At 34.2% G+C, this 25,955-nt stretch overlaps 2 protein-coding genes across 3 annotated transcripts; both read right to left on the bottom strand.

Annotated features, from left to right (window-relative positions):
- Nucleotides 1-1,069: 1,069 nt before the first annotated feature.
- nek6 (NIMA-related kinase 6) lies at nt 1,070-18,117 on the bottom strand. 2 transcript variants are annotated; one of them, XM_065243933.2, is made up of 10 exons: nt 17,999-18,117; nt 11,897-11,974; nt 11,619-11,759; nt 10,037-10,099; nt 9,844-9,954; nt 7,696-7,804; nt 3,920-4,027; nt 3,417-3,511; nt 2,940-3,053; nt 1,070-1,913 (listed from the first exon to the last, which is right to left on the bottom strand). In XM_065243933.2, exons 2-10 carry the CDS (start codon nt 11,957-11,959, stop codon nt 1,803-1,805), a joined length of 915 nt encoding a protein of 304 aa, XP_065100005.1. In that variant the 5' UTR covers nt 11,960-11,974; nt 17,999-18,117; the 3' UTR covers nt 1,070-1,802. The 2 variants fall into 2 exon arrangements, with proteins under 2 accessions (XP_065100005.1, XP_065100004.1); XM_065243932.2 differs by lacking the exon at nt 17,999-18,117 and adding an exon at nt 17,739-17,911.
- A 4,108-nt stretch (nt 18,118-22,225) lies between these two features.
- Nucleotides 22,226-25,227, bottom strand: lhx2a (LIM homeobox 2a). Its single transcript, XM_065244272.2, has 5 exons — nt 25,210-25,227; nt 23,970-24,154; nt 23,487-23,836; nt 22,679-22,872; nt 22,226-22,596 (listed from the first exon to the last, which is right to left on the bottom strand). The coding sequence occupies exons 1-5, from the start codon at nt 25,225-25,227 to the stop codon at nt 22,345-22,347; spliced, it is 999 nt and encodes a 332-aa protein (XP_065100344.2). The 3' UTR covers nt 22,226-22,344.
- Nucleotides 25,228-25,955: the final 728 nt, after the last annotated feature.

Genomic DNA, 25,955 nt, shown 5'->3' with positions numbered 1-25,955 from the left:
AAACATTTACATGTTAATATAAATTAAATTTTTATATTATTAATAAATAGATTATACATAAAAAATATGTGTACAATATTAATAAATATATATACACACACATACACGTATCTATTTTATAATAATGTTGTATTATCCTGTATTTTCTGGTTTTATTCTAATAAAGAGACTGAGAAACAATTATATATGATCACTATACAATTGCAAAAACAACACATAATGGTAGCATGGTGGCCTAAGACTTTTATATATATATATATATATATATATATATATATATATATATATATATATATATATATATATATATATATATATATATTTATATATATATATATATATATATATATATATATATATATATATATATATATATATATATATATATATATATATATATATATTAGAGCTGGGCATAGATTTATCTAGATTAATCTCATACAAAATAAAAGTTATTTTTTGCATAATATATGAGTTTGTGATGTGTGTAAATATTATGTATATTTAAACGCACACCCATACATATATATACATTTAAGAAATGTTTTATTTAAATATCGTTTTTTTATTTATGTATAATTTAGAATATATAAAAATATACATAACTATATATACACATGTAAATGCATACATACCTGCATGTGTGTGTGTATATATATATATATATATATATATATATATATATATATATATATATATATATATATATATATATATATATATATATATATATATATATATAATTATTCTTGCGATTAGACTTATGATGTGTCATGAAACATTTTGATAAAAAAAGTACAAAAAAAGAGTAGTTACAAACATCTCTTCATGTACTATTTTGCACATTATTTTAAATGACATCATACAAACCCCCTTCTAAGTCTAGATTTCATGAGAATCACCCATATATATATATATATATATATATATATATATATATATATATATATATATATATATATATATATATATATATATATATATATACACACACACACACACACACACACACACACACATATATATATATATATACACACACATCATAATTTCACAAAATACACACATATATTATGCAAACACAAACTTTTATTATCTTATGATAGCCCTAATTTATATCAACATAATTTTTTAGCACTAATAATAATCACAATTCCGTTGCAAAATTGTTATCAGTTTATTGTTAATTACACAACATTTACATGATGACATGAAAACTGAATGTTTAAGTATCACTTAAAATATAACATCTTGTTGGGGAACATGTAATGTTAAATACTTCCAACATTGAGTACTTATGAATACTTTTAGATATCTGACCAGCGAACAAAAATGTCGAATTCAAGACGGTCCAACATATTGCCTGTGAAACAACTGTGTGTGCGTGTACGTGTTAGCAGCAAAGAGAAATAAGTAACTCGGCTGTAACGCAAAGTTATACGTTGTTATGGATAGATTAGCCTAACAGGAAGTGTGTATAAATAGAACCTTGTTGTGACATCAACATGAGGTCTGAGGTCGCCTGACCTGACCAATGTAACGGCCTTCCACTTTCTCTAAACCGCTGACCATATAGCATTGCGATACATCATTCATCAACAGAATACATCTGCATTCGGCCCAATACAAATCTACAGAAATGTTCAGCTTTAAACACAGTATACCGTCTTTCAGCTCACATTCTCTCTTCGCTAATCTTCTTTTATCTCATATCTATCATAGCTTGATCAGTTGGATGGAGAGACGGCAGACGCCACAGGTTTGCACAATGGTTCTCCTCGCTGCAAATATGTGCATTTGTTTCAGGTGCTGGCCGTCCACAGGTGCATCTGTTTGGCGTATTGAAGGACAAAGACGATGTCGGGTCGCTGATCGGGGTCTGGATTGATGCACATGCTGACCAGATCTCTGAACTGGAACACAAAAAAAAATGTGTAGTTACAAAGCCATTTACATGTTGATGTCTCTGTTCCAGATGCCTACTTAGACAGCATTTTAAGGCATTACAGACACACTTCAAGGGCTTGCAATTGTTAGTTTTTAATACTGGGGTATTACCCCCTCCCTCCCTTTAAAGAAAAACACCACCGTTTTTCAGTATTTTACTATGTTCGTACCTTAACTTAGTACCGTAAGTTTTTTAATGCGTGCACTTTTAATCTTTGTACTGCGATTCGTGAATGTGTTAGCATTTAGCCTAGCCCCATGCATTCCTATGGCTCCAAAAAAAAAAAATTTTGTGCCACCATACTTACTTGTGTAACTACTCATGTAGGGAAAACATAAAAGTGTTTGGTGGCTTCTAAATTCATCCCTGTTTGGAGCAATAGGAATGAATGGGGCTAGGCTAAATGCTAACACATTGACAACGCGCTGAACAAAGATTAAAAGTGCATGCATTGAAAAAAAAATGTATGTATTAATTTGTCTAAGTTAAAGGTGCAGTGTGGAATTTTTTGAAGGATCTCTTGACAGAAATGCAAAATAATATACAAAACTATATTATCAGGAGTGTATAAAGACCTTTCATAATGAACCGTTATGTGTTTATTACCTTAGAATGAGACCTTTTTATCTACATACACAGATGGTCCCCTTACATGGAAGTCACCATTTTGTGCCGCCATTTTTCTACCAAAGCCCTTAATGGAGTTTTTTTTTACGAAGTTGTCTTCGACGATGACATGTTTGTCCGGTGGTGGCTACTGTAGCTTCTCTATGTGTTTCAAAAGCTAGGGGTTAGCAGTGGACTAAGCTGTTGGTTGTAATTCGCAACCTCACCACTAGATGGTGCTAAAATTTACACACTGCACCTTTAAGGTAAGAACATGGTAAAATATTGAAAAACTTTGGTGTTTTCCTTTAACAAACTATAAAACTGCATTAGGTTTTTGAACCGAGTCGTAAAGTAATTATATGTGGATGTGTAGATGTCGTACCTTCTGCGAGTAGTGTTCGGATGGGAGTGGTGGGTAATCGCACTGCTCGATCTTCTGACACAATGCGACCAGGTTCATCTTATCGCTGTAAAACGGACTGTATAAAGCTGCCATCTGAGAGATTAAAACAATTACAGTGTAAATATATGATGTGGTTTTCTTAGGCACAGTGTTAAGGACTGCAACAGTGATATGGTTTAAGTTATATCAAAAATAATGATATAATCTTTTGGGGGATCTGTAAACAGATTTGCAATTGCAAATTTCTGCATTAATATAAAATACAATCACATGTTTATACATCAACATAGTCAGTAGCACAACTAGTCGAGCATTGCTTTAGCAGCGTAAAAGTGTTCAATCTCAGAGAACACACATATTAATATATACCTTGAATACACTGTGAGTTACTTTGGATAAAACCGTCTGCCAAATCCATAAATATAAATCAAAATGAGCGTGTATGCATGTGTTTACCTCGTACAACAGGCACCCCAGAGACCAGATGTCTGATTTAAAGTTATAGCCATTTTCATGAATCCTTTCCGGAGACATGTAATATGGAGTTCCAACTGTGAGACAAAGACAAGAAAGTTATGAGATGTTTCTAGATGTGTAATTGTTTTTTTGCATAGTACTTGCATGATAAATCAAGAAATGTCCTGCTTACTAAAGTATATTAGTTACAGCATCTTTCCCATATACATGTGTATGCTGAAGTTTTTTTGGGCTTTATTTGATAGACAGTATGTAATGAGAGAACAGGAAAGTACAGGGTGTAGAAAGGGGTACGGGATCGCCAAAGGACCCCAAGCCTGTATTTATACTCGGGTTGCCGAAAGTGCTGTCAAAGCACTGCACAATACACTATTGGCACTGACATGAAATTTTGAGGTGAAAAAATGGTCATGCTTTCATGTTATTTATTGACTATCCATGTCTGAGTATATTTCCATATGTGCACAGATGCTGAGCGTTACCGAGCGAGTGTGCGGCTGTGGTTTTGGAGCTGAAGAATCGACCCAGTCCCAGGTCACCAAGTTTAACCTCTCCAGTAGCTGTGATGAAAACGTTGGCGGGTTTTATATCTGATAAACACACACAAACACTTAATTGTTAATTCACTACTTAATTCGGACAGATCAGTGATTACAAATAAGAGTTAAAGCACATTTGTGTCAGCAACTTTCTGAAATTATTACAGGCGCATTGGAGCAATATAATAAGTGCATTTCTCAAAACATCACTGATGTCCTGCAAAAGCCTGTAATTTGTTCAAAATGATTTCATCTCTCAAAAGTACATTTTTATGTAAATTAAAGGAATAGTCTACTCATTTTCAATATTAAAATATGTTATTACCTTAACTAAGAACTGTTGAATCATCCCTCTGTCATCTGTGTGTGTGCACGTAAGCGCTGGAGCGCGCTGCGACACTTCGATAGCATTTAGCTTAGCCCCATTCATTCAATGCTGCCATTTAGAGATAAAGTTAGAAGTGACCAAACACATCAACGTTTTTCCTATTTAAGACGAGTAGTTATACGAGCAAGTTTGGTGGTACAAAATAAAACATAGCGCTTTTCTAAGCGGATTTAAAAGAGTAACTATATTTTATGGCGTAATAGCACTTTTGGGAGTACTTCGACTCGCCTGAAAAGTCCGCTCCCCTTCTCACTCTCATAATGGGAGAGGGAGGGTGTTACTGCGCCGAGTCGAAGTACTCCCAAAAGTGCTATTACGCCATAAAATATAGTTACTCTTTTAAATCCGCTTAGAAAAGCGCTATGTTTTATTTTGTACCACCAAACTTGCTCGTATAACTACGCGTCTTAAATAGGAAAAACGTTGATGTGTTTGGTCACTTCTAACTTTATCTCTAAATACCATTGAATGAATGGGGCTAAGCTAAATGCTATCGTAGCGTCGCAGCGCGCTCCAGCGCTTACGTGCACACACACAGATGATAGAGGGATGTATCAACTCTTCTTAGTTAAGGTAATAACATATTTTAATATTGAAAATGAGTAGACTATTCCTTTAACATGTCAGTCCCATCAAAATGGCAAGTCCTTGTGTCATTGTTCATAAACAAGAGAATCAAAATGTGTAGCCATGTTGTCAAAATACCAAGTGTGCACAATTATATGTGTCAGTATTTTCTGATGTAAACTCTGGATGAATTCACATTTACACATTTATTTTTCTTCTGTAAACAAATTACAGATTAATGATAATATAATATTATTCATATTAATCATATTTTACAGTTCAAATAAAAATTACAAATTGAGAAAAACGTCAACTCAAAATTTCATGATTCACTTGACAGCAATTTATCAATTCAGTTCACAAAAAAATATGGAAAACATGCTTAGAGTAACGGATAATGACACAAAGGTCAACAATTTTGCATGACGTGCCTTGTATGATGAACTAATTCCTAAGGTGCGGTTTCCCGGATAGAGTTTTTCCTAGTCCCAGAATAAAATGCATGTTTGAGCTAACTTAACTTGCACCCGACATATTTTAACATAAATCAGTACCAATGTTTTGTCTAAAGATGCACAGCAGTTTTTTTTTTTTGTAAAGTATGTTTGTAAAAGCTCCTAAAATGTCCTGATATAACCGGGAATATATTTAAGACTATTGAACAGAAACCAGTATAATGTATTTTCAGAAAAATGTCATGATGCAGTGACATAAGCAATTGAAAATGTAAGAAACAGCAGACAATTATACATAATTATCTGCATGATTGTATCAAAGCATCTGCAGTTTGTTAAAAACAATGAGAATTTGCTTTCATGTTGTGCACAACTTGATGATGTGCAGGTAGGGCTGTCACGATTATGAAATTTGGTTGACGGTTAATTGTCTTATAAATTGTGACGATTATGATGATTAATTGCCTGTTTTATAACTTTGACGATTAATTGTCTGCTTTATTGCTTTGACATTTAATTTTCATGTTGTTGTTTTTTTGTTCAGGACATATTTTTCACACATTGTTGTGATTATTTAAATAAAATCTTTTGTAAGGTTTACTTGGCAGTAAATATTAATACACATAACACATATTTGAAGGTAATTATTTAATGAATATATCTTTAAAAAACTGAAAATTCTTCATAAGGAATAAACACAAATAACTGAAAATAAAAATGCAATCAAAATAAACTGACTATACATGAACCGGCCTTAAATAGTAACCAATCATAACAAGGTCATATTAGTACTGAACCACATGTCTGTAGTGGCTGCAAAAAATCAATTCCGTACAGATCCTTAAAGGGACACTCCACTTTTTTTTAAATATGCTCATTTTCCATCTCCCCTATAGAGTTAAACATTTGATTTTTACCGTTTTGGAATCCTTTCAGCCGATCTCTGGGTCTGGCAGTACCACTTTTAGCATAGCTTAGCATAATCCATTAAATCTGATTAGACCATTAGCATTGCGCTAAAAAATAACAAAAAGTTTCGATATTTCTACTATTTAAAACTTGACTCTTCTGTAGTTACATCGTGTACTAAGACCTACAAAAAATTAAAAGTTGCGATTTTTTAGGCAGATATGGCTAGGAACTGTACTCTTATTTTGGCGTAATAATTAAGGACTTTGCCTCTGTAACATGGCTGCAGAAGGTACAATGATATTACGCAGTGCCTGAAAGTAGTCCCCTGCTATTGAAAGTTAGGGTAGTGCGTAATATCATTGCGCCTCATGCAACCGAGTTACAGCGGCAAAGTCCTTGATTATTACGCCAGAATGAGAGTATAGTTCCTAGACATATCTGTCTAGAAAATCGCAACTTTAATTTTCCATCAGTCTTAGTTCACAATGTAACTACAGAAGAGTCAAGTTTCAAATAGGAAACTTATCGAAACTTTTTATTTTTTAGCTCAATGCCAATGGTTTAATCAGATTCAATGGATTGTGCAAAGCTATTCTAAAAGTGCTACCGCCAGACCCAAAGATCGACTGAAAGGATTCCAAAACAGTAAAAATGAAATATTTAACTCTAGGGGAGCTGGAAAATGAGCATATTTTCAAAAAAAGTGAAGTGTCTCTGTAAGAATAGCATCTTTCACTTCCTTAAATTTGGAATCGCTGTTTTGGAAATGTATGTTTTAGCTGGCAATTCATACTATTTATCAAAGTTTTGCAGCATTTCTTTTTTTCACTGTATTGAATGGCTTTGCAATGTTTCTCGTACCACTGTCAGTACACGAGCGCCATCTCATACCGTCTCGTTTATAAAGGAGCTGCAGCTCCCCCTTGTGTTTTTTAAAGAAATGTGCAATCATTGCGGTGATCTACAATCATCGCGATGAGGTCAGACAATTATTTAATCATTGTGACAGCCCTATGTGCAGGTTGAACAAAACGTTTTGAAAAATGTATTTCTGATCTGAGAATCGCTTTAAAGTGAGTGAGAAAAACTGTAACAACATTTGAGACACATATGTGAGCCTGTCTGTGAACTCCAGGCTAAAGTCACATAATGTAATGATGATTAGGAGCATCAAAGTTTGATTTACTCAGTCAATATTAAAGATATCAAGGTTCATTTTCACAAAATGTTCTTTGCACTATTTAGGATTGGGAGTTTCACAAGCAGGGTCACATATGTCTTCAGAAGTGAGCGGATTTGAAATTGTCCCTTTTGTATAAATTATATACATAGTACATTATGTTTTTATGAGTTTGTTAACACTTTATTTTACAGTGTGTTTGTGTGCGTGCATGTACCTCTGTGCATGACTCTGCGTGAGTGCATGTGTTCCAGTGCACTACAGAGTTGCACAAAATACTTCCATATTGTTCTTTCTGGAATCAATCTTCGCTTCTTCTGAAAATACTGCACACATAAACAACACACATAAGTTATTGGAACTCAAATAAGGCACAAAATATCTCTATTCACATATAACTTAAGTTTGTACCCTAATATGTCAGCTCTTGAAGGAAAACACCACCTTTTATAATATTTTACTATGTTCTTACCTCAACTTAAATGAATTAATACATGCCTACCCTTTTCAATGCGTACACTTTTAATCTTTTTTAGAGTGCTTCTTGAAGGTGTTAAAGGAATATTCAATTTTCTTAAAAGAAAAATCCAGATAATTTACTCACCACCATGTCATCCAAAATGTTGATGTCTTTCTTTGTTCAGTCGAGAAGAAATTATGTTTTTTGAGGAAAACATTGCAGGATTTTTCTCATTTTAATGGACTTTAATAGACACCAACAATTAACACTTAACTCAACACTTAACAGTTTTTTTCAACGGAGTTTCAAAGGACTCTAAACAATCCCAAATGAGGCATAAGGGTCTTATCTAGCAAAACAATTGTCATTTTTGACAAGAAAAATAACAAATATACACTTATAAAGCACAACTTCTCGTCTAAATCCGGTCCAGCGCGACCCAACGTAAATGCGTAGTGACGTAGGGAGGTCACGTGTTACATATATAAAACGCACATTTGCGGACCATTGTAAACAATAAACTGACACAAAGACATGAATTAGTATCAGATGACATACAACAATGTAGGAACGGTCCTCTTTCAACACACTTGTAAACACTGGGGCGGAGTTTCGCGTTCGTCCTCTGTGACCTCTTGACATCATGACGTATTGCGTGGGGTCACGCTGACGCATCACGACCCGATTTAAACGAGAAGTTGTGGTTAAAAAGGGGATATTTTATATTTTTCTTGTCAAAAATGACAATCGATTCACTAGATAAGACCCTTATGCTTCGTTTGGGATCGTTTATAGGTCTTTGAAACTCCATTGAAAAAAACTGTTAAGTGTTGAGTTAAGTATTAAATGTTGGGCTCTATTAAAGTCCATTAAAATGAGAAAAATCCTGCAATGTTTTCCTCAAAAAACATAATTTCTTCTCGACTGAACAAAGACATCAACATTTTGGATGACATGGTGGTGAGTAAATTATCTGGATTTTTCTTTTAAGAAAATTGAATATTCCTTTAATTTTTAACCTAACCCCATTTAATCCTATGGCTCCAAACAAAAGTTTTATTTTGTGCCACCATACTACCTCGTGTAACTACTCATGTAACAGTCTTCAAATAGGGAAAACATGGAAGTGTTTGGTGGCTTCTAAATTCATCCCTGTTTGGAGCCATAGGAATGAATGGGGCTAGGCTAAATGCTAACACATTCACAAGGCGCTGTACAAAGATTAAAAGTGCACGTATTGAAAAAAGATAGGTTTGTATTAATTCATCTAAGTTGAGGTAAGAACATAGTAAATATTGAAAAACTGTGGTGTTTTCCTTTAACAAAAATTTTAATATGTGGTCATATCTGTCAGCACATAAGGTTGGTCACAGGCATAGCATGTTTCTGGATTCACATCCTTAGAACAACATTCCTAATAACTGGAACCAGACCGCCCAGACCTTTTCAGTGCTGACTGAGGGGAATTTTGTGAAGCATGGTAAAATGTGTTAAGTGGTGCTGACAGTACTTCAATCTTATTGGACATAATAAAATGAAACAACTGACATGCATGGGGTGAACTACTTTGCACAAAAGTATTTTCATTTTGTGCTTTGCTAAGTTAAATTCAGTGTTAACCGATTTTTATTTGCTCAATGTAACAGGACAGTGTGATCAGATAAGAGAGGTGGCAGATGATTTTATCGAAAGTTACTTATGGTATTAATTTAATCTATACAGTAGGGCGGGGCATATGAGTGAGTAAAGACACATGACAGCTTCAGGTCCCAATGAAGCCACCATCTCTCTGCACTAGTCACCTGCTTGTCATGAACCCATCACAGTGTCACCTCCCACTGTTTATCAGGTGCTGATCTGCCACATTTCTAACAGTAGAGAACAAACACACATGCTGACAATGACCTTTATCATCTGTGAGAGATCCCCGGCGTCGGCCAACTCCAGAACGATATTCAACTCGTTGTCTTCAATAAACGAATCCAGATATTTTATTACGTTTGGATGGTTTAAGTGCTGCAGAAACACAACGGATAGAATCGTCACAAACTCAGACGCATAAAACACACAAGTGTGAATCTCAAAGCATGTTACTAACCTTTAGCAGGTCAATCTCTTTAATGCAGTCTTGACGAGCTTTAGCATCCATCATCTCAAAGATCTGACCACATACAACAAATAACACAATGTTATAAAAAAAATCCTGTGCAATACATACACAATACGGTAAAGTACTTTAACTCTTTTCCCGCAAATTTAAAAAAAGTTGCAAGTCAGCACCAGCATTTTTTTAAGATTTTCACCAAAGCTTAATGCATTCCAGTAAATGCTCCTCTTAAAATATATAAACATACAATATATCACATGAAAGAACAGAACACCGGCTTAAAAAATATATATATATAATTTGTTCTCTTTTTATCACCCCTTAAATATGGGTAGGTTTCTTTAAAAATACCTCATTTTGAGCAAAAAGCAGAGATAATTGCATTTTTCTAAAGGACTTTTATTAGAGATCAGATTCAGAATGATAATCAAAACAAACCGAGTTTTTACTGTTTTTGGATCAGTGGATGCTTTATTGTTTTATAAGTTGGTTAAGAGCCCCACCTAGTGGATAATAGCGGAAATATGGATTGCCGTAAAAACTCGTCATTGGCAGGGATGCGTTTCCTCTTTTAAAACCACATTTAAAATCACATTTATTTTCTTTTAATAGTTATTTTAAATTCTCATGTATCTCTATTTTTTTATTGTGATTTTTTATGTCTCTTACAGATTTTTTCCCTCTAGGATTGTTTTTTCATTTATATGTAAAGCACTTTTAATTACCTCTGTGTATGACATTTTAATGGACTTTAATGGACACCCAACACTTAACAGTTTTAATGCAGTTTAAATTTTTAAATAAAAAATTTATTGCAGTTTCAAAGGACTCCAAGGGATCTCAAACGAGGCATAAGGGTCTTATCTAGCAAAACGATTGTCATTTTTGGCAAAAAAAATAAAAATATGCACTTTTAAACCACAACTACTCATCTTCCTCCGGTCGTGTGACGCCCCAGTGCGACCTTACGTAATGCGTCATCGCGTCAAGAGGTCACAGATGACATATGCGAAACTACGTCCCAGTGTTTACACATGTGGAGAAAGAGGACCGTTCCGACATTGAGTATGTGGAATGATACTAATTAATGTCTTTGTGTCAGTTTATTGTTTAAAATGGTCCGCAAATGTGCGTTTCATATATGTAACACGTGACCTTTCGACGTCATTACGCAATTACGTGAGGTCGCACTGGCATACAGCCGGAGGAAGACGAGAAGTTGTGGCTTAAAAGTGCATATTTTTTATTTTTCTTGCCAAAAATGACAATCATTTCGCTAGATAAGACCCTTATGCCTCGTTTGGGATCATTTAGAGTCCTTTGAAACTGCCATTTTAAACAGCATTAAAACTGTTAAGTGTTGGGGTCCATTAAAGTCCATTAAAATGAGAAAATCCTGGAATGTTTTCCCTTAAAAAAAAACATAATTTCTTTTCGACTGAACAAAGAAAGACATTTTGGATGACATAGTGATGAGTATATTATCTGAATTTTTTTTAAGAAAATGGACTAATCCTTTAACAATATAAATCTTACATGAAGATGAAGTTATGTGTAAAGTATTCAGAATCACCTGTACTTTCTTTAGGGCCACCTGCTGGTTGTCTAGTAGAAACGTAGCTTTATAAACCTCGCTGAACTGACCACGGCCGATCTTCTTCTCGACACGAAAGTTGGAAAGCATGGAGCAGTATCCATATCCCAACATGTTCCTCTGAGAAACAGACAGTGTAAAAGCAAGTCATTACAAGTATGTGCTATTGTTGTAAATGATTTATACAAGACTGACAGGTGTAACAATCTGAGTCTGTGCCAGCAGGTGCATATCAGCATGTATGTGTTTGATCAGACCTGGTCGTTCTGTACAGGTGCTGTGTAATTTTTATTCTGATCTTGAAAGCCGTTCTGTTCCATCTTGACATTCCACACCTGCAGACAAACACAAAGATCACTGTCAATAAAAAAAACGTGTGTTTTGATACTTACATGTTTAGCATAATTGTAGTTATGTGTCATTAAAAACCACACCTGACATAATCTGTCAACACTGACTGATCTCAAACCAGCAGCTGTCAGGCCTTTAAAACAACAGCGGATTTAATCTATTTACTATAGACTGTAAACTAGCATTGCTCAATCATAGCACTGCCTTTTATTATTGCTGCTAAGCCAAGCATGAATAAACATTTAAAAGTTCAGATGCAAAAGTTGCTAAATGACACCTCTGTCAAAAATAAGATGAGATGATATTGACTGAATGCTCTCTGCTTCTTGATCTGCATAACAACTAAACGCAGCTAATCGTTTGCAGAATAAAAGTCATATGTGTGTGTGTGTGTGTGTGTGTGTGTGTTGTGTAAAAGTAGTATATATAAATACACGCACAAATGCATGCATGTATATATTTAAGAAATACGTAGAAACATATTTAAGAAACATTTTTATATTTATATACAATTTATATTATATATAAATATGAACACTTAATATATATATATACACAGATTTTTTTTCTTAAAATTATACAGTGTGTTTTTCCCCCCTTAGGTCATTAAAAAATACCAGCTTGTTGGCAGAATCAATTAAACGAAATGATGATTTTTCAGCAAAGTCTTTAAAGTGTACAGAAGAAGAATTAAATTAACGATAGCATGCATACTTCGCCGTGCAAGAGTTTTTTCTTACCCGGTTTAAGGGAGTTTGCCGAATATATTAGGATATTTTTTCAGAAAGGACAATGAAGAGTTACTAGTTTTTTTTAGAAGTGAAAATTTTTACTTGGGTTTTGCAGTAAAAGACAGTCACACATAATAAAATCTGTGAAAAAATAAGGCATTACTGACTAATAACCGTTTCATTGCCGTTAATGGGGACATATCATGAAAATCTGACTTTATTCATGTTAAAGTGCTACGATTGGCTCCGCAATGCATTTATTAACCTAGAAAATGTGAGAACAGCCCAGTAACTTAGTTTTGGTAAACCATTCTCTGCAAGCATGTGAAAAAATAGGTCATTGAAATTTGGCTCCCATTGTGATGTCAGAAGGGGATAATACCGCCCCTTAATCTGCACTATCCAACCACGGCACTGCCATTCGGTGCAGAGAGATCAGCTCATTTGCATTTTAAAGGACACACCCCAAAACGGCACAATTTTTGCTCACACCTACAAAGTGACAATTTTAACATGATATACCAGTAATTAATTATCTGTGTGGTATTTTGAGCTTGAATTTCACATACGCACTCTAGGGACACCAAATATTTATTTTACATCTTAAAAAAGTATTTTGAAATGTCCCCTTTAAAGTTAAATGACTGAACCTAAAAATAAGAGCCTGATAAAAAAATGTAATTTATAAGAAAACATGTCAGATGCACTTATAGGGTTTTGCATTTGAGCTCTCTTAATTTTAAAAAGATTACCTTACACATTAATTTCCCAGCACAAACAATCAAAGACAAGCAGAGGAAATTATATTTATGATAATAGTCCATCCACATGCATTTATACTTGTGCTGGGCAAAGATTAATCACGAATAATTGCATAGAAAAAATAAAAGTGATTTTTGGCATAATATATGAGTGTGTGATGTGTGTAATTATTATGTATATATAAATACACTAGGGCTGGAACGACGCGTCGACGTAGTCGATTACGTCGATTACGTAATTACGTCGATTTGCCGGAAATGCGTCGATGCGTCGCACTGTTTACATTTTGAAATGAAGGCGGCTTCAGCTCCGACCGGGTGATACAAGTGTTATACCAAACAGACAGAACGCGATCAAAAGTGTGGGAATATTTTAAGCAGAGACCAAATAAAACACATACTGTGTAAAACTGAAATGGCATACCACAGCAGCGCAACACCTGTGTATGATCATCTTAAAAGAAGAAAACCTGGAGCTCTCCGACCTCAAAATGACGAGACGTCAGCGTAAGAATTTGAACTATTACATTAAGTTTTTATACTTACTCTATAAACAATAGAATCAATACATATTGTGCTTAATACAGCTGCGTTTACATCTTCGTTTAATACGAGCTGCGAGACGCCCGACAGACGTGACATTGCATCGCTTCTGGGCAGTATGTTGAAACAGTAAATAAAGAGCAGGACATGTTTTTATATTAAGAAGTTATGAAATAATAAGTTACTGTCACATTGAGAACTGATAGGCATGTGCCCGCGTGCACTGAAAGCCAGCTGGCAGTGCGGAGTTCCCAATGAACGTCTTTTTTGCGAATATGTGCGCAGATATTACAGAAGCTCGTCTTGTAAGGTATTCCTGACATGCGTTTATTTAAAGTAACAGCGGCGTAAACGCTGTTTATAAAATATTAGAAGATCATACTAACTGAACTTGTTTTTTACCCGGAACTTAAGAAAAGTTAAATGTTAAAGTTAAATGAGAATGCAGTACTACTAATAGTAATAATATTAACAGTAATAATATAACCATTACATCTTATATAAGGGTTCATGAATCACAATGAGCTTATTTTTACTTCAGTCTGAACTAATGCTGAGTTAATGCATGTACTAATCATAAACTAATGTTTAAAATATTAATATATGCCTATTTTATTGTTTAAGGTGAATAATGCCTCTTTTAAAGTGGCACTGCCACTTTATTTTTCATGTTGAAAATTTTGGTTTGTGTGTTTGTTTAATTAAGAAAATGCTTAAATAAAATGTTAGCGTTAATGGCAGATGTTACATTTATTATTTGTTGGGGAATTATATGTATAAAAAAAATCATTAGACTATTGGATTAATCGAAAAAATAATCGATAGATTAATCGGTTGAAAAAATAGTCGATAGTTGCAGCTCTAAAATACACACACATTCATGTATGTGTGTGGTTAAATATACAAAATTATACACAGCACAAAGTCATATATTATGCCAAAAATCACTTTTATTTTGTATGCGATTAATCGCGATTAATCTTTGCCCAGCACTATTCTTGGCTATGCCATAGATTTTCTTGTGAAACTTGTGAAGCTTTTCCTAAATGCCCACGCTTAAAATAATTGGTAATTCTTACAAAAACTTCCTAGGAACCACTTTAGGACATAAAACGAATCACAACACAGTTACAGGGATAAGATCTTTGTACGATGAAGTGTGTAGTATCATACTTCTTAAGTATTTTCCAAAGAATACATTGCAAGTGTGTGTATATATATGTGTGTGTGTGTGTGTGTGTGTAGTCTTCATGGCTCGTGTCTCTTTCACACTGTACAACCTGGCATGTACAAACAACTCCTGTTTAATTTTAAACAAGCTCCCGGCAAGCCTACTGACCCACATTCAAACACACATACGCACACAAAAACAAACTGCTTTGTGAAGCCATGCCAACATTCCATGCCTACAAGGTACAATAAAGTCTAAATGAAATATACAATGAATGTGTCAAGTTTTTTTAAGCACTTGTATAGGTTTGTTTGTGTAGGATATGCATGGGATTCAATTATGATCTTTAATAGTAACAGAATACCAAACCGTCCGAAAAAAGTAGTTATGAAAATGTATACACTAGGCATATATAAGCTATATTTAGAAACTCACTGAGAATCTGCTTGTAAGACACCAATGTGAGTGCTATATACTGCAAATTACATTGAAATAGCTCACATCAAGAGTAACCAACAAATATCATAACTCCTAGCATTGCTATGCCTCTTGTTGACAACCATACAGATCATATAATAGTTTTTTCTGCCATAAAATAAACAAGAAAATGACAAAAGGTCAGTTCCTGCCCTTTAAGGTGCAGAAAAACAGGTCTGCAGGAAAATATTTGAGAAGGGGAAGGAGAGGGTGTTTCTGTACCAATTTCCTTCCATTCACAAAAAATATAGAGGAAGAATTCTCTCCTACGTCTGGATCACACTTTATACCCATCATGCAACTGCATGCACTTTGCATATACAAGCAGATTTACAGATAGTGTTAGATGCACATGATAGTTGTTTCCTAGAAAACCCTTTCGTACTTAGAAAGCTGTCACATGTTGTTGCACGAGACACATCACGGTGTTGTTTAATTACAGCAAGTTTGAAGCTGGGTGTGTTGTTTGCACTTGTGTAGTAAATGGATGGATGGATGGATGGATGGATGGATGGATGAAAGGATGGATGGATGGATGGATGGATGGATGGACAGACAGACAGACAGCAATAGCATTAGTCTTGAGGAAGTGACCTGTGCAAATTTTTAACAATCTAACTTCCTCTAATTCTGAGTCACAGACTTGTATTTCCGCTCGATATAACACTTCTGATCTAACAGCTCCGCAATACCACGAAACCTCTACGCATCTACCCGCTGTGGGTCGTACAGATACACACAGGTTTCTGATCACATCTGCATCTGATTTGGTGATACCAACCCACATCAGTAAAGCATCATGACTTGTCACAGAAATGAACATGTTTGACTGTTGTATTTGTTTGGCGCTGATCACTACAGCGAACAACATGAGTCATACAATTAGTTGATGAAGTAATTTTTTTGTATACAGTTCTAAATAAAGACTTTACTATCTATCTAATCTACCCGAGAGCCATCAACATATTGACAAAAAGGAGGTGTGGACTAGGAAAATTTTTGAACTTTTCTTATATTTATATAGTCATGACTCATGCTGCATAAACTAAAAAAAAGCTAACTTGAGTAGACATGCCAAGTAGTATTAGTGAACCATTACATTTTTTCAAATGATTAAATAATTGGATTATTATTTATAATATAATAATAAACATATATTATAATTAATAATAGGCCTAATAATAATAATTTTGTAATTATTATGCATGCTGTTACTCACATTTAAACTGATAAATGAAACGTAATATTTACTTTTGTAAAAGCTAAAGGTGATTAAAAAAGTATAATGCTAACAACGTCTGATCATTTTTAAAACCATTAGAAAAAATTCAGTCTGACTGATAACTGTTAACCACGTTTTTTTTTTACCAAATTACTTTGCAAAAGTTCACTTCGCGCCATAAAGTATTCACATCTGCGACATGTGAGTGTGAATCACGGGCAAAAGCGATACTTTGTGGCCAAAAACACGTGAATGAATACAAACAAACACCGCCTGTGGGCGGAGTCATAATTCTTCCACAGAAAAACAAGCCCAGTCTGAAGCGCCATAATATCAATGCTTTTTCAATAAAAGCGACTTAAAAGCATCATAAAAGATCAAGGATCATATACGAATGTTGATTAAAAGTCGTGTGTTAGATTTCCGTAAACTTGTGGGCTTTAACAGAAGTGCATAGGCGTGTTCGACTTCATACGGCGCAGAAGTCGAACACGTCATGACATCAAAGTACCGCGAGAGCAATTCGAAACGAATCGCTCTCGCGGTACTTTGATGTCATACGCCGAACTGTCTGCGCAGCGCCCCATAAGTCAACACACCTCCTGTATATCAAGCTGAATTTCAGTGCCTCAGTGTTTCCTCTATATTTGCAACGCGGTAAGACTATTTTTGGGTTTAAACTGTTTGTAAAGTATACGTTTAAAAATAAACCACGCCGTCGAATAAGGCCGTAGTATGCAACTTTACGCGTTTCATATCTGACACATGCAAGCAAGAGACATACAGAAGCCCACTGTACTTTCACTAAACCATATTTACTAAACGATATTTAGCATTGCCTACCTTGCATAAAAGTTTATTCCGGTGGGACTACGTATACATTGTTGTTTTTCGTCTTCGTCTATCTTGCCGTTAGCGCACTACACCGACATGGTTTGCGCACACGCCAAATAAACCCCAGGAGCGATTTGGCACTATCTTCGACACGAACACGTTGTGCAACTGTAAAACACTCCGTATCCCGAGGCGTGCGCGCGCATACACGTCACGAGCATCGTGTTTTCAACAAATTGGGTTAAAAGTCACGCAGCTGTTCCACTTACCCCTCAGATGCGTTGCTGGAAATACTAGTGGGGCAAAAAAAAAATGTCAGTAAGACCCTTTGGTCAGCATCCACGCCACGCACCAGATTCACTCGTGTCACGGCCCACGCGAGTTTGAGTCACACCCCGGGAATCACATGGGTTGAGCAAAGAAACTTCTGTCTCTTTATTTAGCCTACACTTACACTTTTAAATGACTATTTAAATAAATACTATACTTGCAACATTGCTGGCAGCAAATAACATTTTTTTTAAAGTGTATAGTCTATAAATATTTTGTATTTACCAATTAAATTAAGTTATATGTTTTACAGTAGCTACAGAATATTCAAATTAAAGTCATTATTATTTTTAAATGGTTATTAATATATAATGTTTATATAGTGATTATTGTAATATCCATTACATTACATTATATTATATATTATAGTGTGTTATATCATTAAATACTTTACTTGATTACTATCATTACCTGATTTAAAAAAACTGTAGTAGCCTTGAATTATATGTTTTACAGTAGCTACAGAATATTCAAATTAAAGTAGTTAATGTTTTTAAATGGTTATAATATATAATGGTTATATAATGATTATTATAATATAATACAATATACATTATATTATATTATATAGAATATTCAACTTGAAGTCATTGTTATTTTAAAATGATTATTAATCTATAATTGTTATATCATAATATAATATAATATACAATACATTACACTACATTATATTTTATTAGTGTGTTTTATCATTTATTCATATCATTATTTTGACTATATATCCCAATAAGTATTCTGGAACTCCAAATTCTGAATATATGGAATGACTCGCATTCGTTTCAGGTATAAAGAGTAAAGATTATGTCATTTTATGTAACTTTAAAACGTTTTTAAAGTGTGCTAAACCTTTCATGTGGAGTGATTCAAAAGTTGACACTTTTTAAAAGTGACATGACGACATTGTTTCGGCATAACCCTATGAGTAATACTGATATAACAGTGAAAAACCCCAGACCTTAAGGTGCTTTAATGGAAAGTGAACCCACATCATTTTGCTTTACGTTTCTTATCTCCCACTTCTCCCTCTCTTTTGCACGCACATACTGTACTGTACACTCATTTTCTACCTAAATAGTTGTCATTTTGGGGGGAAATTATGAACAAGTGCCATTTAGACATGCCTTTATCAAACACATAGGCGTGAATCATTTTGCTATTTTTATCAAGGTTTGCTATTGCAGACAGAAATATTTAATGCATGTTGTACTGCAGGAATAAGGGAAGTGCTACTGATCCCTTCACTAAAGCAATAAAACAAAAGTGACATAAAACCGAAAGATTGTGGTGACTAACTTCCGTTTCTTCATTGTGTGTGCGCATGAGTATATAGAGGAACAATGATTGTACTGTGTGGGTTAGTGTGTGTTTTGTGCTATTATGCTGGTGTGGTTTGTGGATTTGTTAAATTCTTTGTTGAGTAGTCATTACATTAGTCCTTTATTTTGAATGGTCAGTGGCGCCCCCTGGAGGTCACAAGCACTAACATTTGGGGATCTCTGTAAGTACCAAAATTCTACTGTTTGTTTATTTATTTAACACACTGTAAAAAATTCTTTGCTGCCATAAATTTTTTTGTTGAATCAGCTCAGATTTACAAGTCATTTCAACGTACTATTATTTGTCTTGTTTGTTATAAATACATATGAGTTCCTTTTATAAATTGTAGCAACTGTAGATCAAATATATATAATACAATAGTGGATTTAACATCAAAATATAAAGTCTAAGGTTAAAATGCATGCTTTTTATGTATCCTTCTCGCTAACTTTGGTGAGTTAATAAGAATAATGGTGACACTCTAGTGTAGTTTCCACTTCTCACTATTAAAGGCGGGGTGCATGCTCTTTAAAAGCCAATGTTGACATTTAACATCACCTAAACAAACACGCCCCTACCTCAATATAATCTGGACCTTCTTTTAATAGACCCGTCCCACACATACGTAACCCAGGCAACGATGTTGTTTAGTAGACACGCCCCTTACTGCTTATTGGCTTATTGACAAGTGTGTTTTGGTACTCGGCCCAAATCCTTTTTTCAGTGTTTTTAAAAATCATGCCCCCCGCCTTTAACTGTTTGGTTATAAGCATTAATATTACTGAGATATTATCTGTGTATTAATACTTAAAAAGCACATATTGCATATTTCTGCAAAACCTTAATCCTACCCATACATTAACTTAGCAACTACTTTACTAAGAATTAATAAGCAGTAATTAGGATTATATTGAGGCAAAAGTAGTTAATTGTTAGTTAATAGTGAGAATTGGACCTTAAAAAGTGTGACCAGAATAATTGAAGTTCTTTTATGTGATTTATTCCAGCCTATCTTTGTATAATTTACTAAATAGGATTTAGAAAGTAATTAGTACTAAGTGATTAAAAACTTTTTGGAAAGAGTAATTTGTACAGTAATTTTATTATTACATGTTTGAAGATGTAATTAGTAACTAGTAATTAATTAGTTTTTTAAATAACTTACCCAACACTGCATGTTCAGCTTTTATAAAATAGTGGTTTTTTTACAATAATTTTCAAATTTTTTGTAAATATTGAACATGCTTATATAATTTTAGCTCTGCTTGTTGCATGTCTGCTCTGCTTGATCATCAAGTTTATATTCTTGTTAACAGCACGTGATATTTTTTGTCTGCATGTGTTTGTTACTCTCAGCCTGCGGCATGAGAGAGTGGCATGTCCTGTAATTTCTTATCCATAAAAGCACACAAGTACCCAAACACAAACATATGCTTGCTTGTGGTAAACACTTGGTTTAACCACAGCCACTTTTACGAAATATGCAGCGTACACAAACACCAAAGCCTCCATGATTCTGAATGTAAACGATTTACATGATGATTGTAAATTGAAAGAAACTTCGAAAGGGGGAAAATCTTTTTGCAAAATTGAGACTTCATTAGCAGCTAATAAAACAATGTGGCTATGGAACAAAGGCAGCACTAAATTTCTCTCTTTGATGCTGGGTCTGTGTATCTATGCCAGTACTGGGACAGTTTAACCTCAGCTCGTATATGCCAACCACAATCACCTCTGCATGGATCATGGCATTTACAATCACACAACCTTTACACACTCACATATATAAGCAAAATACACAAGTACACACAACACACACACAGGGTGAAACAAACAAACATATTTTCCACATAATGTGGATGCTTTATTTTACCTTTATTTACAGGGAAGCATAAGTCTACTTAATATTGTTTGAAAACCTAAAAAAAAAAATTACTTTTGACTTCCACTCTGTGTGTGAATGAATCTTTTAATTTTTGTGACCTGATTTAAGGGAGATAAGCTCAGATAGTTCAGACAGCATACAAGTTTTTATATTTCTGTACCATATAGTACATTTACTGCACAGAATGCATGTTGTTTTGTAGGGCTGTCAAAAGATTAATCGCGATTAATCGCATACAAAATAAAAGTTTGTTTTTGCATAATGTGTGTAATTATTTTGTATATATAAATACACACACCTTTTTTAAGAAACATTTACATTTTTCTTAAATGTATGTGTGTATTTATAGAGACATAATAATTATATATATTATGCAAGCACAAACTTTTATTTTGTGTGCGATTAATCGGGATTAATCTTTTGACAGCCCTACTGTTTTGTATGCACAGATCTGAATGAGATTTGCCAAAATGTTTTGTATACATCCAAAGTACATATTGTATCCCATAATACAATGCACTAAATCTATTTATTTAGATAAATTGATTAAAATAAATGCAAACAAAAACATACTTCATTTTAACTTGACGTCACAGTCAGCATTGTTTTTGTAGCTTGTATTTATGAATCATCTACTTTTTGAATTATTTAATCATTGATGCACATTGTATGCAGTTCCAGATTTTATTTATTTATAGTAATATGCATTGCAGTACATAATGTGCAACATAACCATTTTAAAATGGGAAAACAGCAATGATAAAAAGTACTAAAAGTGAGTTTTGCAATAATAAATAAATAATAATAAAATATAAAAAACAGGTTATAAAGGTGCTGGTTGGCTAAAGTTTTCAAGATATTTCATGATAAAGATTTATAATTATATGGACCAATTTGAAACGTCTAATTTAACTATATAGCACTGCTAAATGGTTAAAATGACAATAAAGCTTGTTGACTTGACTTGAATAGATGTAATGTTATTAGACCAATCTGAAAAACCAATAATGAAACATTCTAACTGTAATCAAATGCTTTGTGAATCTAAGATGCAGTGCAGTCTTTATTTTGTGATGAAGCACCTCAGAAGAAATTGGGTGGTGTGCATTGTGATGGGCTCATGCTGTTGTGGTGCACATGTGTGTTTTGCTCTAAGTGTGTGTGTTGTGCTGGAGAGGTGTTGGAGGGGCTGGATGAATTCAAAGATGGAGGGGACATCTCTGGTGAAGGTACAGATGGGGACGTGATGGTGGAATTGTCCGAAATATTACCCGCTCCATTGGTCTCCTGATATAGGTTTCTCCTGAATTTTGCACGGGCATTTTGGAACCAAACCTGGAAAACAAAGTTGTCTTTGAGTAAGCAGATAGATAACTATCTCCCAGAGAAGTCATGCATTCAAAAATATTATTTGAACCTGGAGCACACGTTTTGTGAGGCCGGTTTTTTGTGCGAGCTCTTTGAGGTCTTTGGCGTCTGGATTGTGGTTGTGGTTGAAGAAGTTCTGCATGCTCCGCAGCTGGTGATGCTTAAAGGACGTTCGCAGGCGTTTGGACTTTTGGCTAAACTGTCTCACTCTCTCCAGCAGGTCCACACCCATATCACTCACATCTAGAACACACATGCACACACAAACACACAATCATGTTGTGTACATTTCTGTATTTTGTGCATACTTAAGGCTAAAGAACAAGTTATTGTCAACAACAGTAGATACTGTTTATTCACAAATAATCTTATTTAAAATAATGAGTGCATGATGTTGGATTTACCCTATTTTTTGGACTATCAAAAGTACCAGAATTATGACAATTTAAACCTCATGGCTCATAACATACAGCACTATTATAAAATATATTTCTGTGCATCATTTAGACTGGTATACATGCCATTTTGAGTATTTTAAAGATTTTAGCCATTGTCTTTATTTGTTATATGTTTTTTGATAGTGCCTGCAAAAATGTAAAAATTTATATAAACTTCAAAGCTTTACCAAACACTCTTGACAATGTTTGTATGTATTTGGCTCTCTGATTTGCTGGTATTATATATACATATTTTGATGCCAAGGTCCTCAAATATGATGAACATTTTGTGAGGTACTTCTCTGTATTTAATGTATACTGCTTTGCAAAACGTTGAAAAGTGCTATAGAAATAAATTTGAACTGAATTAACATTTTTTTTTTCTTTAAAAGCCATGCATAGAGTATTTAGATGCATTACCTGCATTATAAACAACAGGGTCTGTAGCATCTGAGTTTTTCCTCTTTCGTGAGCGTCCCCTCTGCACAGGGGTCCCTTCATGTGTGGAGGTCTTAGAGTTCGGCTCAACAGGAGACATGTCTGAGTAATAAAGGTCTGGATGACATTCCTCTTCCAGCATCATCTGGAAATGGACCTGGCAGTACACTGAAGTGTCACGCATCCCGTAATGATCTCCAGTGAAAAGCAGTTTGTCGCAGGTGATGCAGGAAAAGCAGCTCAGGTGGTACACCAGACCATTGGCACGCATCACTATCTCTGTGGCCGGGATGCCCAGGTGACACCTCGCACATCTTTGCAAAGAAAATGTCCTGCTTAAGAGAGATGGGATATTATACACAGGGATAAAAAAAGATACAGAACAGCATAAAAATAAGGTATAATAAAAGGTTAAATATAACCTTCACTAAAGTAAAAGGTTTGATAACTGTATTTTAATTTTACCTGTAATAGTCTTTTTTACAGTAAATATCCCCGTGCTTACTGTAACACGTGAGCTCTGACTCCAGGTCAGCTTGGCACGCGCTGCATTTCAAACAGCGCTCGTGCCACCGTCTGTCAGCCGCGACCAGGTAAAACCGATCTGCGATCAGTCTGCCACAGCCCGCGCACACAAGAGAATCAGAGCTCTGAAACGCAACAGATAAACGGTTCAAAAACACATCAAAATGTTTCAAAATTACTTTGGGTATATACAGCCACGGAAAAAAAATTACATTTTCATTTTTTAAATTTAATATTAGGCTACTAGGTATCTTAAAAAAATAATTCTTGTTTCATTCTGCCAACTAATACCGGCAAATTTTCTCCAAAGTTCCTAATAAAAATATTGTTTTTATTTGCATTTATGAAATGAGGACAACATAGTCCAAATGACAAAAATACAGTGTTTTACGATATTCATTTCTCAATAACAAAATGCTACGTGTTTTTACATGTATTAGGGGACATTTCAGAAATATAAATTTTAAGAAATAACTCTGATTTAAACACATTTTTAAACAATTAATGTTTGTAAACATCAAATTAATTAATTCATTTTAAAATCAAATTAAGATCTATTAACATTTCTTTATGAAAATATATATAATATGAAATATTTTGAAGCATGCAGCATTTACTCATTATTAATCTGAAAAAAATAATAACAAAAACTTTTTAAAAAGGCCACTTATTAAAGTAAGCATTTACATTTTTAGCACAAACACGTGCCCAGTTATTGGACAAAAGCAGGCTAAACGGGATTTTTTTTAAAGACAAATGTTAGGAGCAATGGAAAGCAACAAGCCAATTAAAAGCAATTTTCAAGCTTTACTTCTATACTGTATACAATCATGCAGAATCCTTTATATCATTGCACTTGGGATTACAAATAAGTAAACCAATATATAAATAAAAATACTGATAATTTATGATTAAATCAACCCGAAGCCTTAGCCTCTTATTTTTATGGGTGAGAGTAGAAACAGCTCCTGACGGTCTAAATGCATTATTTTACTGTTTGTGTTGCAGATTTGCTTTTGAATTAAAACATAGTGAAATATAAGCAAAATTATTACATAAAATAAAATAATAATGTCCATTATTAACCAATTAGCCACCATTATCAATTATGCACCTTAATTATCCATTATCATTCTTTTCCACCCTTTTCTTTTGCTATCCAATATAAAATAATTCTTACCTGTTCATCATCGTCCATGTTGCCAGTTGAGTTCATAGATAAATGGCTGTAAATGCGCGTATTCCAACTTCTTTAATGAAGTGAGATGTCCCCTATAAATCTCTTCTTTTGTTTTTCTGTCTAAGAAGCAAGTGACTAAATGCATTTAAAAGCATTAGTCTAATATACATGCAAACGTTCAGCTATTTTAAAAGTTTTTTCCTATTCGCCACTACATAAACTATCTAAAAAAAATAAAAGTTTGCAAATCAGAAAGCTTGTTTGCAATAACAGAATCCCAGATCTCATGTGGCATAAGAGGATGTCGTTCCGTAGAGTCCTGGGTGGACCTGCGGGTTGGCAACGGTGCAAAACACTGAGCCAGTAGCGTTTACTTTAGTCGCATTGTCTCAGGTTGCCTGTTTCCCTAACCACGTGAGGACAGTGGATGAGATGAGGTTGCGTGGAGACCTGAGGACGCAACTCCGCGCGCTTAACACATGAGATGCTGTTGACGTGCACATGACATATGAAAAACGGAACTGTAAAAATGTTTATGACTAAATTAAAATAACAGGTTAGACTAATAGTACATTTTTGAGTTAGATTAAGGTTCTCAAATATTTTGGCGCCCCCATGCATACCTTTTTAAAATACACTTATATTTAAATAAAAATAAATAAATGTTTAGATTATTTTAACAGATTAATTCTATAAAGGGCTGTCACTGGTGTAATAGGTTTTTATGTTATGTAGGCTTATGTATT

Source organism: Paramisgurnus dabryanus, chromosome 18, assembly GCF_030506205.2.
Source record: "Paramisgurnus dabryanus chromosome 18, PD_genome_1.1, whole genome shotgun sequence".
NCBI classification, from domain to species: Eukaryota; Metazoa; Chordata; class Actinopteri; order Cypriniformes; family Cobitidae; genus Paramisgurnus; species Paramisgurnus dabryanus.
This window is presented reverse-complemented; position numbering and strand designations above follow the sequence as displayed.

What these genes read in the sequence shown, in the direction of transcription:
- nek6 (XM_065243933.2), bottom strand. Translation starts at nt 11,959, where the DNA reads ATGGAACAGAACGGCTTTCAAGATCAGAATAAAAATTACACAGCACCT. An exon ending in ACGCAGAGTCATGCACAGAG is followed by an intron (nt 4,028 to 7,695) that starts GTACATGCACGC and finishes TGTGTTTATCAG; the next exon opens with ATATAAAACCCGCCAACGTT. An exon ending in CCGAACACTACTCGCAGAAG is followed by an intron (nt 1,914 to 2,939) that starts GTACGACATCTA and finishes TTTGTGTTCCAG; the next exon opens with TTCAGAGATCTGGTCAGCAT.
- lhx2a (XM_065244272.2), bottom strand. An exon ending in TGTAAAAAAGACTATTACAG is followed by an intron (nt 23,837 to 23,969) that starts GTAAAATTAAAA and finishes TCTCTTAAGCAG; the next exon opens with GACATTTTCTTTGCAAAGAT. An exon ending in CCCTGTTGTTTATAATGCAG is followed by an intron (nt 22,873 to 23,486) that starts GTAATGCATCTA and finishes TGTGTGTTCTAG; the next exon opens with ATGTGAGTGATATGGGTGTG.